The sequence below is a fragment of the Grus americana genome, chromosome 28 (genome assembly GCF_028858705.1).
Source record: "Grus americana isolate bGruAme1 chromosome 28, bGruAme1.mat, whole genome shotgun sequence".
Classification (NCBI taxonomy): domain Eukaryota; kingdom Metazoa; phylum Chordata; class Aves; order Gruiformes; family Gruidae; genus Grus; species Grus americana.
Genome location: NC_072879.1, coordinates 856,664 through 872,018, shown reverse-complemented (window position 1 = coordinate 872,018; position 15,355 = coordinate 856,664). Strand labels below are relative to the sequence as shown.

The 15,355-nt window shown below is 41.5% G+C and overlaps 1 protein-coding gene across 4 annotated transcripts in view; it reads left to right on the top strand.

Annotated features, from left to right (window-relative positions):
• Positions 1-12,521, top strand: part of KDM4B (lysine demethylase 4B) — a 90,868-nt gene extending 78,347 nt beyond the window's left edge. For all 4 annotated transcript variants that reach the window (XM_054805200.1, XM_054805198.1, XM_054805197.1 and 1 more), the window contains 5 exons: positions 4,918-5,103; positions 5,281-5,445; positions 6,241-6,360; positions 9,196-9,288; positions 11,192-12,521. In XM_054805200.1, coding sequence (XP_054661175.1) covers positions 4,918-5,103; positions 5,281-5,445; positions 6,241-6,360; positions 9,196-9,288; positions 11,192-11,377 — 750 coding nt within the window. In that variant the 3' untranslated portion in view covers positions 11,378-12,521. The remainder of the gene's footprint in view (positions 1-4,917; positions 5,104-5,280; positions 5,446-6,240; positions 6,361-9,195; positions 9,289-11,191) is intronic.
• Positions 12,522-15,355: the final 2,834 nt, after the last annotated feature.

The following is a 15,355-nucleotide window of genomic DNA, read 5'->3' as shown; positions in this document are numbered from 1 at the left end:
TTGTGACCGTGACTGCGAGGCGAGACTCTGCAAAGATTTTAATAAAAGTCCAGCAGCAACTTGTTATTTAGTTGTGTAGCCTCATCTGAGGGATTAGTAATGGATGATTCATTAGCTCAGAGCAATTAATCTTAATGTTAGTTAATGCCCCATCACTATAGTGTGTTATTGCAAAATAAATTGTGCTTTTGCAGCTTTTTTCGTACAGAAGTCAGCTAGGCGACAGTTGGGAGTGTGGTATGGGGGAAGGTGATGTAGCAGTGATGCATTGGTTAGCGTTGATGTATTTGTTAACTGCGCAGCCATTTAGTGCAGGCCGCCCAGCCGCGGCCTGGATGAGAGATTAGGAAGAATCTCTGTCTGCTTCCAGAGTTATTTCTCTGTTGTGCAAATGGGTTTTGTACACAAATGTGAATGTAAAAAGCATTCATTATTCAGGTGGAGTGATGGAGCAGTGTGATCTGAGAGTGATAAATCTTGCAGCAGTGGTTCTTTATGGATCATCTGACATTTCCAGCATGCATCCTCTTCATTACCAGCACTTGTAACGATGAACTAAAAATCCTTTTACACAAGACTCACTTGTATTGCTTAATGGAGCCTCACAAGGAAACATGACTTAATTCTTTAACTCTTCTGTGGCTACCTTACGATCCTATAGAGGCAGGGCAGCATTAACGTACGTAAGACTCTTGTTTCATTCCGCTCTGAAGCGTTGGCTGTTCCATCCCAGCCTCTGCACAGACCTACTACACCTCTTTCTGTTTCATTCCTGAATTAAAGCTTCAGAGTTGTCTTCCATTTGCACCTCATGTTTTCTTCATGTCTCAGGAAAGGTAGAGAATTTTTTATATGAAGTACCTTGACTTACGCAGTCTAATGATGTGATTTACAGGCGCCGATTCCTTATGTTGGAGTTTGCAAGTTTGTTCAAAGCCTGGCTTTGCGCACCTTGCTTGGAAAGTATTAGCATGGATGGTGCTTCACACTGCTTTGTCATAATCAGAGTAACTTTTCTAGAGGTGTAATGCTGGTTTATTTCTGCCAGGGTCATGTTGGCTAGTCCAGGCAGCTTTGGACACAGGTTCAGGTCTTGGTCTTGAGTTTCTGTCAGCATGCCAGTGTGATTGATCCCTCTGTAAGATGTCTGGTGCCCCTGTAGAGCTAGCCCAGCTGTTAGGATGTGAGAAGTAGATTTTCAGCCTAATTACTCTATGTTCAAGAATGTCATCAGATAAGTACTGGTGTATTTAGACTGATTACAAAAATCTTTCTACTCTGCGTTGGTCTTTATTTGTGAACACCATTACCATGTGTATGCGTGCACCATTGACGTCTGTTGAAAACAGTTTGTTGGTGTTGTCACTGCATACAATGTAGCTTTATTAGTGTCGTTTGCTACAGGAAAGAAAACAAATTAATTGTTGTGATCTAAAATTGAAATGAGTTTTAAAGTTATGAACTAGGGAAAGTTTAAAAAAAATTAATTTGGATGGCAGAATGTAAAGGCAGCGGTGCTTTGAGCAGCAGCGTTGGTGTAGTGTGTGAAGAAGCACAAAGGCAATTTAAATTGGATAAGACTGCGGAGAAACGCGCTCATGAGCCATCGTGGAGAGTTTTAGGATCCTTTATAGGAATCTGATGGCTTTGGCAGTGACGAAGATGATGCAGTACTAGAGGACATTGAAGAGATGGCCTTTGTTACTGAAAAAGATGGAAAAGGAGAGAGGGAATGATGGGATGGTTGGGGACAGTTGAAGTGAATGAATGGAGCTAGTGAAGGAAAGAGGGGGTAGGGGTTATCTGTGATTATTTTTTTTAATATGTTTGTATTATTTTACATTACTGTGAGAGGGCTGAGGTAACAAGGAGTTGCGGTGATCTGTTTAAAGGTATCTCCTGTTCTTTGAGCATGCACCAGGCCTCCCCTTTCAAGCACAGACTTCTCGGTCCATTTGTGGGTATTGCATCATTTTAAAGAATGCAGCTTGCATGCTTCCTGATTAATGGTGTATTATGGGCCTGTGCGTATAAATTATTTATGACGTGGAAATTTGGAATAATTAGCTGTCATTCCTTAGTGGAGTAAATGAATTGCAGTGTTCATCATGCAAGAGACAGCCCATTTCTTAGTCTCAGCAATGACCCGACTCTCCGGTGTGCATTTATTCTGAAGATTTTTCTCCTGTGTTTTAGACCTCCTCTCTTCCTGCTACCTCCCCTCCCGCAGAAAATGTCTTTAAATCTGCAAGTGCTGCCTCACCGCAGCACACGGCACCGGTGCTTCTGTCCATCCCATCTCTCACCCTTCCACATCTTCTATGTTTTCACTCCATCATCTTCTACATTTCAGTCTCATCGTAGCTCACATTTTTCTTTGTCCTCTGATCATATTTGCTCTGAATATTCCGTTGGTGTAGCTCTTTTGCCTGTCACAAGGAGTTTGTCTTGCCACTGGGGTGTCATGCCTGTCCTTCTGGCTTGGAAGAATCCTGTTCTCATCAATAAAGGCAGATTCCTGATACCGGAGGGTTAATGCTCCCTTGAGAGGCAGTATTGAGCACGCTGTATATCAGCAGTTGTCCCTGCTGGCGGGAGAATTAGGTATTGGCAGTTTAATAATGAGATCTCATTGCTATTGACTCGCCTTCAGTGCCGTGTTCCGGCTGTGCACCTTGCCGTGGTGCTTATCTGGCTTTTGAACATGGGCTACAGAGCGATAAAGGCATAGCTTATTAAATACTAAAAAACACATTCTGGCCAACACTAAGGCTCTGGCTTTGAATTTCCTGGCTTTTGTTAGTTTAAGTAAAAAAGGCCAAATTAATCTTTGGTGTAAACATACTGACTTCAACTTCAGTTAATTCACAGGAAGTGAATTGGACTTATTTCGTACACGTGTGGGGCAGACTCCAGTCAGGGAGAGGTGATGTTGCACAGAAACAGGGAAGAATGCATCTCCCCTTCTTCTGCACATTTTGCTTTCAAGGAAAAGAGAAATACTCTTTGGAGAAGGAGTGGTCTTTTATTTGTCTTGGCAGTGTGTTGTAGTTAGCGCAGTGGGGCCCTGGCTCTTGGCTATGATAACACAAATAAAACATAACATGGAAATTTGGCAATTCTTATTTTACATTACTGGATAGTTTATAATGTGATACCACTTTTCATCTTTTTTTGAGGGAACACTTCTAAGATAGCTCAGATCTAGAAGTAGAATGAATTTGTACTTCTGGGGGTTGTACTGGCTTTTTGTGTGATCTCGGGCAGCTTATGTTACATTTCTAATCCCATGGGATGTAGTAATTCATACGGACCTTAAAGTTTAGGTCACGTGTTCCATCGTGTTGCATACTTTGAGCACCGCTTTAATGGGAGTGAGGTAAACGAGAGGCCACGAGGAGTGAAAGAGGGGAAGAAAGGCTCTGTTTAATATCAGACGCTGCAGAGAGAAAAAGAATCTGTTGTTCATATCATCGCAGTATGTTGATAGGACATCGATGTTTAGCTGAATGGATGGATTGGGAGGGAGGTGGGCGCTCAGACCTGGGGGCAGTGGCGGAGCAAGCCAGTGCAGTGTGCGTTGGAGACCATCATCTGGAAATGAGCACTAAAGAGTACTGCTTTCCTCTCTTCCTCCTCATATGTGGAAATTATTTCTTTGTAATAAATAAATTACATAGCTGTATAGTCAGACTCATGGGCATAGAATATCTCGCAGGATTTTATTTATATAAGTAAAATGCATGTTCGTCTCACATGTGTGATACTAATTTTTCCCTGATTTGCCTTGCCTAAGCCTTGGGTAAGGTAAAGAAGCTGCCATCGATCAGTGACAGATTGCCTAGACTTAAAATGTTAAAAGCTAAGAGTAGTGTTTCCAAATAGTTCCCGGGAAGCATTATGCAAGTGTCCAATTTAAACTTCTTTAGGTTGGGATTCCCAAAATCTGTTCTTCTAAGGGGCTGGAAACAGGAATTTGGTGCTGTTAGGGAATGAGGAAACGTATCTCGTTTCCCACTGACACCTACTGCTTGCTCCAAGCCTACAGTGCCATAAGGCTTATGATTTTTAGCTTTGAAAAAAATTAGATTTCTTTTTCAAGTAGTCACACATCTTAAGTTGATTACCTGTCCCCCCAAAGTGCTGTCTGATTAGATTAGCCTAGTAACTGGGTCTGCTTTGCAGAAAATGAGTTTAAAATATACTGGAAGATTTCATACCTTTTTTCCCCCTGTAATTCTGGTGTTTGGTACAATGTTTTTCTCTCTTCTGTTTGCAAAACAGTAACTGAATTATCTACAATAGCTAATCTGACATGGATACCAATAAAATATTTATGGTTGATAGGTTTATGTGTGTAAAATAAACATGCAATATTTTTGTTCCGTTATATAAAATTATATTCTATTAGGTGTAATAGGTATAATGTTCCATTCAATATAATAGAACAGATTATTACACAGTTATTCTGTGTTCTGTTCTTTCAAAAAATGAAAACATCATTTTCTAGCAGGGTGTCTGTGAAGATCCAGCTGCTGTTTGAATTAACATAGGTGCATGTCATATGCGTAAGGAGGGTGAGTATTGAGTTGTAGCAGTTCTCTGATCACTGAGGTGCCTTTGCCTGTTGTGCCCTCCAGTGAACAGAGTCTCAAATGAGATTTAATTCTGCTTCACCGTCCAGCCTGGTTTTGGAGGGCTGCCACTGGTAGATGCCGTTGTGTTGAAGGGAATGATAAGTTAGTATCTGCTGCGGTTTCTTGGCTTACGAGTGATTCTGGCAAGTGTCTGTAGGCAGTTCTGGAAGTATTGGGCTTGACCTCTTGGCAGCAAACATCACCGGTTTTGGCTGTGGCTTCTGTACGTTGCGTTAAAGCTGCCTTTGCCTGCGTAACGCCGACCTGTGTGTCTTTTCAGAAATGCGTGTACTGTCGGAAGCGGATGAAGAAGGTGTCTGGTGCCTGCATCCAGTGCTCCTACGAGCACTGCTCCACGTCCTTCCACGTGACCTGTGCGCACGCAGCCGGCGTGCCCATGGAGCCAGATGACTGGCCCTATGTCGTGTCCATCACTTGCTTCAAACACAAAGCAGCTAACCAGAATGTATGTTTCTGGGTTTGGGGGGTGGGTGGGTGGGCGGGTGTGGTTTGGTTTTTTAGTGGTTTGTTGTGTGGGTTTTTTTATTTATTTATTTTGTAGAATGGTTTCTCTGCGCCTATGTTCTTGACGCAGCTTTTGTGATTGCAAATTGCAAATTACTCCCTTTTCTCCACAACACAGATTCAATTTCGAAGGGAGGTGACCCTTGGACAGACTGTGATCACAAAGAACCGGAATGGACTCTACTACAGATGTAAAGTGATTGGCATGACAACACAGACTTTCTATGAAGTGAACTTTGATGATGGTTCATACAGTGACAACGTTTACCCAGAAAGCATTATTGTAAGCAGCTCTCTGTGGAGACTATTGCCGTTATAGATGAGTATGAAGTGTAACGCGTGCATTCCTCTTCTGTGAGCTTTGGGGTGGAACAACAAAGTAAAACTCTAAAAAAAAAAAAAAAAAAAAAAAATTTAAAAAGCGAAGCTGCTGCTTGCATAGAAAACCTCATACTGCTCTTCATTACTGATCTTTTTGTTTATGACATTATCTCATTTCATTTTTTGGGTTCCTTTACAAAGATGTGATTTTGCTACATGCAGATGACTTAACAGAAAGCAGTGTTTGTTTTAAGTTGCATCCTATTTGTTTTGTGGTTGAACAACTCTTGTTTTTCAACTGACAAGCGTGATTCATGGGGGAAGCAGATTGTCTGTAAGCATGTCTGGTTCAAAATAGGGAATTCACTTAACAGAAGGAATGTCTGGAAAAGGCTGACTTGTCAACTCATGCATTCTCTTCTTGATTGTGCAATTGGTTCACCACGTGAACCAGAGCAGGTCACCTGGCTTGTTTTTCCTGATACAGGAGATGTGATGTTTTGGGCTTTCTTGCGAGAAATTTCCCAGAACTGAGTACTGTCACCAGAAGAAGGTGCAAGTGCTTATTTCAGGTCTCTCTCTGGTTAATGGTTTTATTTGAGAGGACTGCAATTAATCACAAGCGCAGAAACTTTCTTCTACCTAATTATAGTGTTACATAGCAACTTCCTTGAGCAGTGAGCTTAACGCACCTCTTTACCTAGTTTCTGAGCTTTGTTGTTTTGGCTGTCTGACCTCTTCCACTCTCTGTCTTCAGAGCAGAGACTGCATCCAAATGGGACCCCCTCCAGAGGGTGAGCTGGTTCAGCTGCAGTGGACAGATGGAATCATCTATAAGGCCAAGTTTATTGCAGCCCAGATCAGTCAGATTTACCAGGTGAGTATGGAAGAGTACGCACGTACTTCTTGTCAACGTGGCTGATGGTTGCTCGAATTGTATAGCTCACTAGTGTTGAATGCTTGCTCTGGTCATGAAGGGAGAATTTGCCTTCTGAGATTAGTACTGCTGATAGTCTAAAGAGAAATACAGTGTTAAAATTGGATCAGGGTAAAGGTTTTCTGTAGCAGAATGTAGATGTATGGATAGACATACGTCTAGACTACATCTGCTTTTAAAATACAAAATAAATTTGCCCGTTTCCTTACAGCTCAGATCGAGTAGGTCACTTTTGACCTGAGTCAGAACTGCTCTCTGATGGCTGTCCTATGGCAGGAGCTGAGCTCGTCGTCTGTAGTTCCCCATGAGTCAATACCTATATAATTAACAACTTTCCTCGATGCTTTGAGAGGAAGTAAGGGAAAGGATGGGTCAGGAGACTGCTTCAAGGGGGGAGTAATCCTCTGGTCATGGGAGGGTACTTTGTGGGAATAACTCCTGCTGCCGTTGTGTGAGGAATTAGAAACCTTTGATCTCGAGTCTCATCCACTCACCATCTCTTTTTAAGGTGAGAAAAGCAGCAGCCAGGTTTTTTTTTGGCTTTGAGTCTGTTCCACATACAGGATTTTTGTTTGTGGGAGGTTGTAATAGTCGGTAAAGGAAGATTTAACCTGGTACGCAGTGTTAGTATTTTGGCACAGAAGGTTTTATAAAATGCAGGACATTCACTTGATTAAATCCTTTCTAAATGGTACCAAGAAGTTGGAAATTATAGTGGTTTAGAAAGTATACTTGTGCACATCCTTTTGAAAAATATATGCTGAAATGTGCAAATAATTCTTACTTTTAAGAGATTAATGACTCTGGAAAAAAGGCGAAGGAAGTCCCATATTGTGTATTTATTTGAAGTGGGGTTCTGTTTTCTATCATTTCTACCCAGAGTGTTTCATGTCTGTGTGCAAAGAGCACAATAATCCACCTTGTCAATTAACAGTCTTTTTGGTGTGGATAATGGCTGTTAACTGCTTCAGAGAAGATGTGATCTGAGGTGACCCTGGTTATGAATAAGGGCGGTATATAGTTCCATAAAGATCTATTGTTATGCATGCTTTCCAGTTTAATCACAGGATAGGAAATTGTCATTGATTTCTTGGAGGTACCATAATTTGAAATGGGCGATTCCAGATAGTGCCAGATGACAGAAAAATATGCATGAGGAGTCTGTGTTTTTCAAATCATGCAGTTACCTATAAGTAAAGCTCTTCTCCATAGGGAAAATAGCCTGAATAGCTTTCCACATTGGTCCCCTATGTAGATACTTTTTCAGTACTTACAGTGCATCTCTTTTATCTGTTTTGGAATAGGATTACATTTAGAAAGACAGAAACAATTTTGTTACGAAATAAGTGTATTCAGAGGAAGACAGCATGGATTAGCTTTTGCATTTTAAACTTGTCTTATTTTGCAGCAGCTTCCCAGTTCACATCTCTAAGTCTGTATTTTGTGTGCTAAGATTAGATGTGTATATTTTTTAAAAAATTGAGCCCCAGTGACTGTCTTGTAACTTGCTCTAATGTGTGTTCATACTGGATCTAACCCATATCAGTAATTTGGAACTTAAATAAGGTCCAGCCACTCTATAATAGTTTAAGATGGCACTGCCCTCACTTGCAAATCCTGCCTTTCTACGAGAAGTTGAACTCGTGTAGTGGAAATGGCAGACAGCAATCTGCGTGTGCCTGGGCTGTTAAATTCGTGTTCCCTCCCGTCTCTGTTACGGTAGTGGTGGTCTGTAAAACCAGAGAGTAAATGGGACCAGTAGCATCTTAAACCACCTCAGCAGAGCTCAGGACAACTCATCTTTCAAAGGCTGTTCTCCCACCTGCATAGTTATTCCAGCTGATGTATGCTGCTCAGTTACAGGACCTCAGCAGGCATCGCTGAGCTTGAATAACTGATGAGCTGCAAGACCTGGGCAGCGCAGGAGGAGGAGTTCAGAGCACAGATGCTTTCTTCCTTCTGAATTTGTCCGGTCTGAACCTGACATCCCATATTAAGCTGTGGTGTATGTCCTTCTGCATTATCCAGAAAAGCGTAATAAGTCTTGAGCAAAGGAAATGAGAATCTCTTAAAAACTTTTAATAGTTTTAACATTTTTATATGCACATTTCCATGAATAAATATTCCTGTAACATCTGATGCATAATTCATGATATAATCAGTGTTTAGCAAAAAGGGTTTGACGTGAGGAGTTACCAGCATTTTTTGTACCTGGCTGACTCTTTCTGCTTGTTAAAATACAAATGTATTTTAGTAGCTGGAGTTGTTTCCTTATGATGTGTGAAAATGCTTTGTTTAAGATGAAAGAAATTCTTATTACCATATTGCCTGAATACAGGCCTGCCTTTTATTGTAAGTTAAAAGCTTCTCTTTTCAGGATTTGAATCAAAAATTGGTGGAAGTCTCTAGTGCTCTAGAGATTTCTGCCTGGGGAGGGGAGCAGAGGTGCTGGTCCAGCTGCAGTATAGACATTTTAGGATCCACAGGAGCGCTGAATGAAGCCACTTGGGCCGGATAAGACAGGGATGCCCGAGCAGCACTGAAACCAGCACTTTTTGGGTTCAGCATCTTTAACACATCTTAGGGATGCTCGTTCTATAGCAATCCTAGAGACATGTGGTGCCAGGAACAGGGGATCATCTGTGGGAGCTGATCCCTGATGCTTTCAGGGTATTCCCATGAGGGGACCATACATGGCATAGTCTGGGAATGGACTGTTGAGGTACCGTAAATGTAGAGGCCAAGTTCTTATTTCACCTTCTGCCTACTCTACAGGTCGAGTTTGAAGATGGTTCCCAACTAATGGTGAAGCGTGGTGATATTTATACCTTGGAGGAAGAGCTTCCCAAGAGAGTGAAGTCTCGCCTGGTGGGTATCAGAGTCACAGAATAGCAGAATGGCTGTGACCTGCAGTACTCACTCACATTTTCTTAGCGTATTGTTTGGACATTAGGTGAATGCAGCCTCCTATTTCTGTGGCTGTAAAACCACTTGTCATTCACAAAGTAGGCAGAGTAAAAAAAATCCTTGATGTAAATGCTTGAGAAACATTTAAATGATTTTCCCTTTCACACGTTCAGATCTGATTTTTGTTTTCTCTGATTTAAAGATTATGGTCGTATCATTTTACAGCATATGAATTTAGTTATAGGGACTGCCATTCTGTCTGAATACTGTCTTTCATCAGAAGTGAGGTGAATTGGTCTACAGATAAGTGGTTTCTGGAGAACCGATTAGCAACATGGGACCAAACCCCCATTTCTCACTGAATAGGAGATTTAGAACATAGCTCTTACCTATAAAGCTCTTAATCTAAAAGATCCGGCTGTCTTTAACTGCATACAATGGAATTACTGAGCCTAGAAAATATGAGGGATTTATTTCATAGCTTTTTTGGTTCCATACTCGCTGGGTATTTTCAAACCTGGTGCTTTAACCTTTAAAGCCATCTCATTTAAACAAATTATGAGACTGATTTCTACGCAAACGGAGAATATACAGTTCTCTTCTTCATTCTGAATGTCTGTTATGTCAGCTACTGCAGGACAGGGATAGATCCACAAAGTTAACCTGTGATGAGGTGGTGGGCTTCTGTCTCTCTTATGAGACAAAAGGGATGGTCCGACCTTCCCTTAAGATTCTGAGTTGCTGTGCCAGGTTAAACCAGTGATTCACTGACCCTGTGAATCCGTGGCTGCTAGCAGAAATGTGAGATGCGCATTGTCAAAAACAGCCTGGTGACAGGCAGTTCTGCGGAAGAACTGATGACAATTGGGAGGAAACTTTTGTTTGCTTATACATGAAATCTTCAAGGGTTTTACCCCAAAAACCACTTGTAAAATTCTTTCTGTAATGGATCTCTGGATGGCATCTCCATCTTGTTTGAGGTGATTTGTCTCAATAAGACCTCATGGCATAAATTTTAGAGGTTAATAATAATTTACCTTGTTATCCTTGAAAGACTTTCAGTGGCAAAGACGCACTCTAGAATTAATTTCTAGGATGTGCACAACAGACCAGTTTAAGCTTGGCTTAAAGACAACTTACTGGAGCTCTGAACTACAGGAGTAGGAAAGAAACATATTCTCTGCAGTGAAGACCATCAGGCTTTATAACAGTTCTGGAGACAGGAATGCAAGCTGGAAAGTGAATAGGTAGTTTCAAGTCTGGTTGAAAGTTTTCTCATGTACTTTCTGCTGCCAGAAGTGTTAGACCATGCTCTGCAGAAGTGGTGCTCACAGTGCTTTAATGTAGAACAATGGAACAAAGTGATAGGAGATGATAATTTCTACCAAGAAATGCATCTCATCTGGGAGTGTAAGAGCAGGACGAACAGAAGCAATTGTTTGTACAGTCATCCCCAAATGCTTTCTTTGGGTCTTTTTTTTTTTTTTTTTTTTTTTTAAAGACCTTAGGGAAGCCCTGATTTCATGGAAATTCTAGGAATGAATAACCTGAAGAGGCAGAGGAGGATAGGAGTAAACAGAGAATTGGCAAGGCAGGAGCTGAATTGAAAGATACTCTGAAACAGAAAGAAGGCAACTCGAGGGTTTCTCTTTCCAGTTTGGTTTCAGAAACCCAGAATTTTTAATTTCAGCCATGTGCTTTGCATGTTTCGGAGTTCACTTTTTCTGCAGAAATACCCTGAACCAAATTGTTGACTTGCTATCCCTGCTGTGCTGTTGCGCAGGCGCGCTCCATGGTTTGCACCCGCGTCTCTCCCCGTTTTCCTGCTGTGCCTCTAACGATTGTACTCTCGTGTCTCCTGCAGTCCCTCAGCACTGGGGCCCCTCAGGAAGATGTATTTTCGGGAGATGAAGTGAGAGCAGCCAAGCGGCCCCGGCTGGGGAATTCAAGAAATCCCGAAGAATATGGACAAAACCCAGATTACTTGGCCTTTATGGAGAGCCTGTTGCAGACACAGTACCAGCCTGGAACTCAGAGCAACATGTTTTAACCAGGATTAATTAAAAATATTAAATTAACCCTTTTCAAGCCTGTGGAAAAATAACTGGGAGACTGTGGAACAGACGACCATCCTTGTGCAATAGCCTGCTGTGAATTCTTTCATCTGCTCTTGGTTTGAACTGCAAGAAAATCCTGTCTGGCTGCACGCTACCTCTACTTTGCCAGACGTTGCTGACCAATAGAGTAGGGAGCTTGAAAAACCTTCAGACAGCATTTCACACGGAGACTTTGGAAGAGTTTGTACTAATGGAGCTTTGTGACTGGCTCCTTTTTATGAGGCTTGGAAAGGGTTAAAATTTAACAAAATGACTTTTTAAAATATGTCAAACTCTTTTGTCTTTAAAGGTGCTATTACATTGACTACTGAAGCAGCCTTTGGAATTGTGTTTTCTGTACATAGACGTCACCTTTGTGAAGTTTTCTATAAATGAGCATTATTAAAAAAAAAAGCAAACAAAAATAGGAAAACAAAAGTTTCCACAAAACATTTTTCTAGATTATGGCTTTAAAACAGAAAATAAAATCCTCCCCCCTCAGCCCCAAATAAAATGTGACTAATACTACAGCGGGGAGAGAGAGAGCAAGAGCAGATGTCCTGGGAAGTTCTGGGTTCTTTTTTGTAAAGAAACACTATCTTCTTTGTAAGCTGGGGAAGATGGGGAAAGAAATGTTTCATAGCTGGGATGTTTCTTACCGTTAGGTCTCTTAAAGACACGTGATAGATGTGTGCGTTTCTGGAAGGGACTTAGGGAAGAAATGGCCAGGTTTGGGTCATTCTTGTCATCCTCCTTCCCCATCTTTGCCATCACAGTTGCTTTCTAGTTAAACATCAGCATGGCTTTCAGTTACAATATGCCTCTCAGTTTGGGCAAGTGTTCTGTTGCTGCTTCTTGTGTTAGTTCCTTTACGAGCCATCCCCCTTCCCCACTGCAGACTAGAGCGTCGAGGGATTGCTCTAGCTCTCTGGTAGGCATGTCTCCCATAGGAACCTTTTTCTTTTCTTTGTCTCCTTATTTTAATTTTTTTTTTTTTTGAGTTGTGCTCCTTACAGTTGTGAGAATCATTCCATGACAGAAGCCTGGGAGGTGTTTGTATGTTTTTCTTTTATCCTATTAAAGAAGAAATTCCCCAAACATCTTTGATTGTTGTGACATCCTTTACTTAAGTAAAGACTGAGCCTTTGAGATACTCCTGGGGAAGAGGAATGCAAGCCCTTCATTTGATTGGACTCAGTTCACTGAGAATTGAATGAGCATTAAAGGCAAAAACAAATCCTAAAGTACTGAGTGGGCAGCTCCCACGTGAACACCTGAAAATCACCTCCGGTCAAGGAGCTGTTACGGAGCAGTCTTTTGTAAAAGAGCCTGATCCAAACCCTGCTGAATTCATCGGAAAGTCTTCCGCTGTCTTTGGAGGAACTTTGTTGATTCCGAGGGAAAGCAGGCGGCAGCTCTAGCACAGAGTTGGGAAGGGGACGTGGCTTCCGCAGTGTCTGGGTAAAGGGGGGCAAGGGCACGTCGTACCGCTCGCCTCGATGCCTTGGCCGGGCGGAAGCCGCTGTGAGATAGCAGAGCTATCCAGAACGCTGCACAGCAACCGTTTCCACTTTAATTCCCTGAAATTACTGGACAGAAAGAGACAATATTCCTCTTTTTTTTTTTTTTTTTTTTTTAAAGCCCCTTTGCAAGGTGGTCATTGTTCTGTGGAGAGGTTTTTAAGCAATGCTATAGCTGGATCTTTAAGGGAATAAGTGGGAAGGATTTGTGGGGTAGCAGATGGTAGATTAGCATCTTAAGAGACTCAATGGGTATTGAACTGCCTGAGTGAAAGAGTGGAGATAGAATAAAGCAATTTTTAAATTTTTTTTTTTTTAAATTTTAGTTTTTGTTCTCCCTTGAGAGAATCAGAGTTCCCTTTATTTCTTACTGCCTCTGCTACAGGTTATTTTCCTTGTGTGTGCGTGTCTGTGCGTGTGTGCACGCGTGCGTGTTTGTAAGATGTTTGAAACAGGGTTTTTTTATTTCTGAGTTTTTGACGTTTTCAATAGATGTCTCCAAGAATAAAAACAAACTGAGACTAATAAAAGTTTTTAAAATTGGCAAGGTTCTTAAAAGCCTCGGTTGTTACTCCTACATAGCTGTCTCCTGTCGGTTAAGACATGATTTAATAGAAAACTTGCTTGTATAAAAGAATAAGAATGTTGCCAGGCCACAAGAGAAATATTTAAAACAATTGAAAGAGAATTAAAACAGCAGAGGATTTTTTTTTTTGGAGGTGGGAGGGGAAGGGTGGGATGGGATGAGTGGTAGTGAGCGTTGGGGAATTTCCTCTGCATGTTGAAGTCCTGACTGAAATTGCACCGTTACTGTATTCATATGTAGTACCTTTTAAAAATACTATTTATATTGTAAAAACAAAGTGTGTTTCCTCACCCCATATTCAGATGATGAGTTATGTTTAAACGTGAACCTGGAACTGTAGAATGCCCTTCCTTGTTGCAGGGGTTCTCCCTTTTTGTTTATTTTTAAATCCCTCTCTTTGGTTTAGGAATGACTTGTGCAGATTATCTATAATGACCATATTGATGGCCTCTGTGCATCGGACTATTGAAAAGGAAATAGGAAATGCACATTCCTACCCTCCCCTTCCTCCAGTGAAATATATTTGTAAGTGTCTGATTATGTGCTATAAAAATAATGATTTTTTTTTTCTCCCCCTAGATTGAGGATGTGATGTATTTTTTGCATATTTTTTTTTCTCTGCCTCTAGGTTCATAATGAATTAAAGGCTGTTGAGCACTTCAGAATTACACTTTTTGGGGGGTTGAAGTCTCTTCATTTCTAAGTTTAAAGTCTTTTGTACTGCAGGAGAAGGTGGCTCCCAGATCTGAGGGGTAAAGCTGACAGATAAAACTGAGCCGAGAGAAGCTGAGACTGATGGAGAACAACGTGCTCTTTTCCTTCCTCTCTGTTACGCACGCGGAAGAAGAGGTCTGTCCTCGCAGCCCTTCCCAAAATTAAGAACCAAGCTCACAGTGCACTTTTATCCAAGGTCCAGGATTTGCTCTAGCTGGCTTGTTCGTGATAACTGTGGTTGCTAAATAGCCAGAGGCGCTTCTAAAATCCTTTAGCTTTTAAGTCACCGGTTTGCCATTTCCTTTTTGGAATCTGCTTCGTAGCCTTCCAGTAGCGTTTCTTTCCAGCCCTTGGAGGTCGTGCTGACATTGAACCTCTTAAAATAGCATCTTCCTGAGCCTTCATTTGAACACCTTCATTTCCCATCCTGAGCCCTGATGCTTTTCTACAAATTCCTCCCCAGTTGTTGCAGTATGCGGCTAACGCTGCAGATTGCGTGAAAGAAATCAAATCTCCAACTTCCCGTCCTTTGCAGCTTAATAGTTTTTCTTGAGATAATCTGAGGAATTGTACTAGCGGGAAGAAGTTGCTCGATATGGAGTCCATTGGAGTTTACACCTACACAAAGCTTACCTTTGAATTTAAGATCTGCTATACCGCTGTACTAAGAACTAACATAATTTTAAAGATGTCTTAAGAAGCAGTACATACTTCCAAGTAATTGCCTGGATCAGTGATCAGCGATTCTGTTGCGCTCTCAGCCTCACACAGTGGAATAGACATTTCCACACAAACCCCCTGAAGTCACTGCGGGTTTCTGTTTTTCGCTGAGATTGCTACACTAAAATATAGATGATGTAGGGTTATAGGAAATTAAGCTGTGCCCAGGGAGTCCTCAGGGAGACAATGCGAATACTACAACTGCTGTAGTGAAGAGCTTTGCTTCCTACGCTTCCCTCTGTCTGAGTGCCGTTCGGGGCGGGATGAAAGACTGTAGATGAGCACAACTCATTAGCCTCTTCTTCTAACCTCTACAACTTCTGTATCGCTGGAGAAGGTGTATTTGGGTGTATCTTTTAAACCTATGCAGCTGAAGCTGCATCTCTTACGAA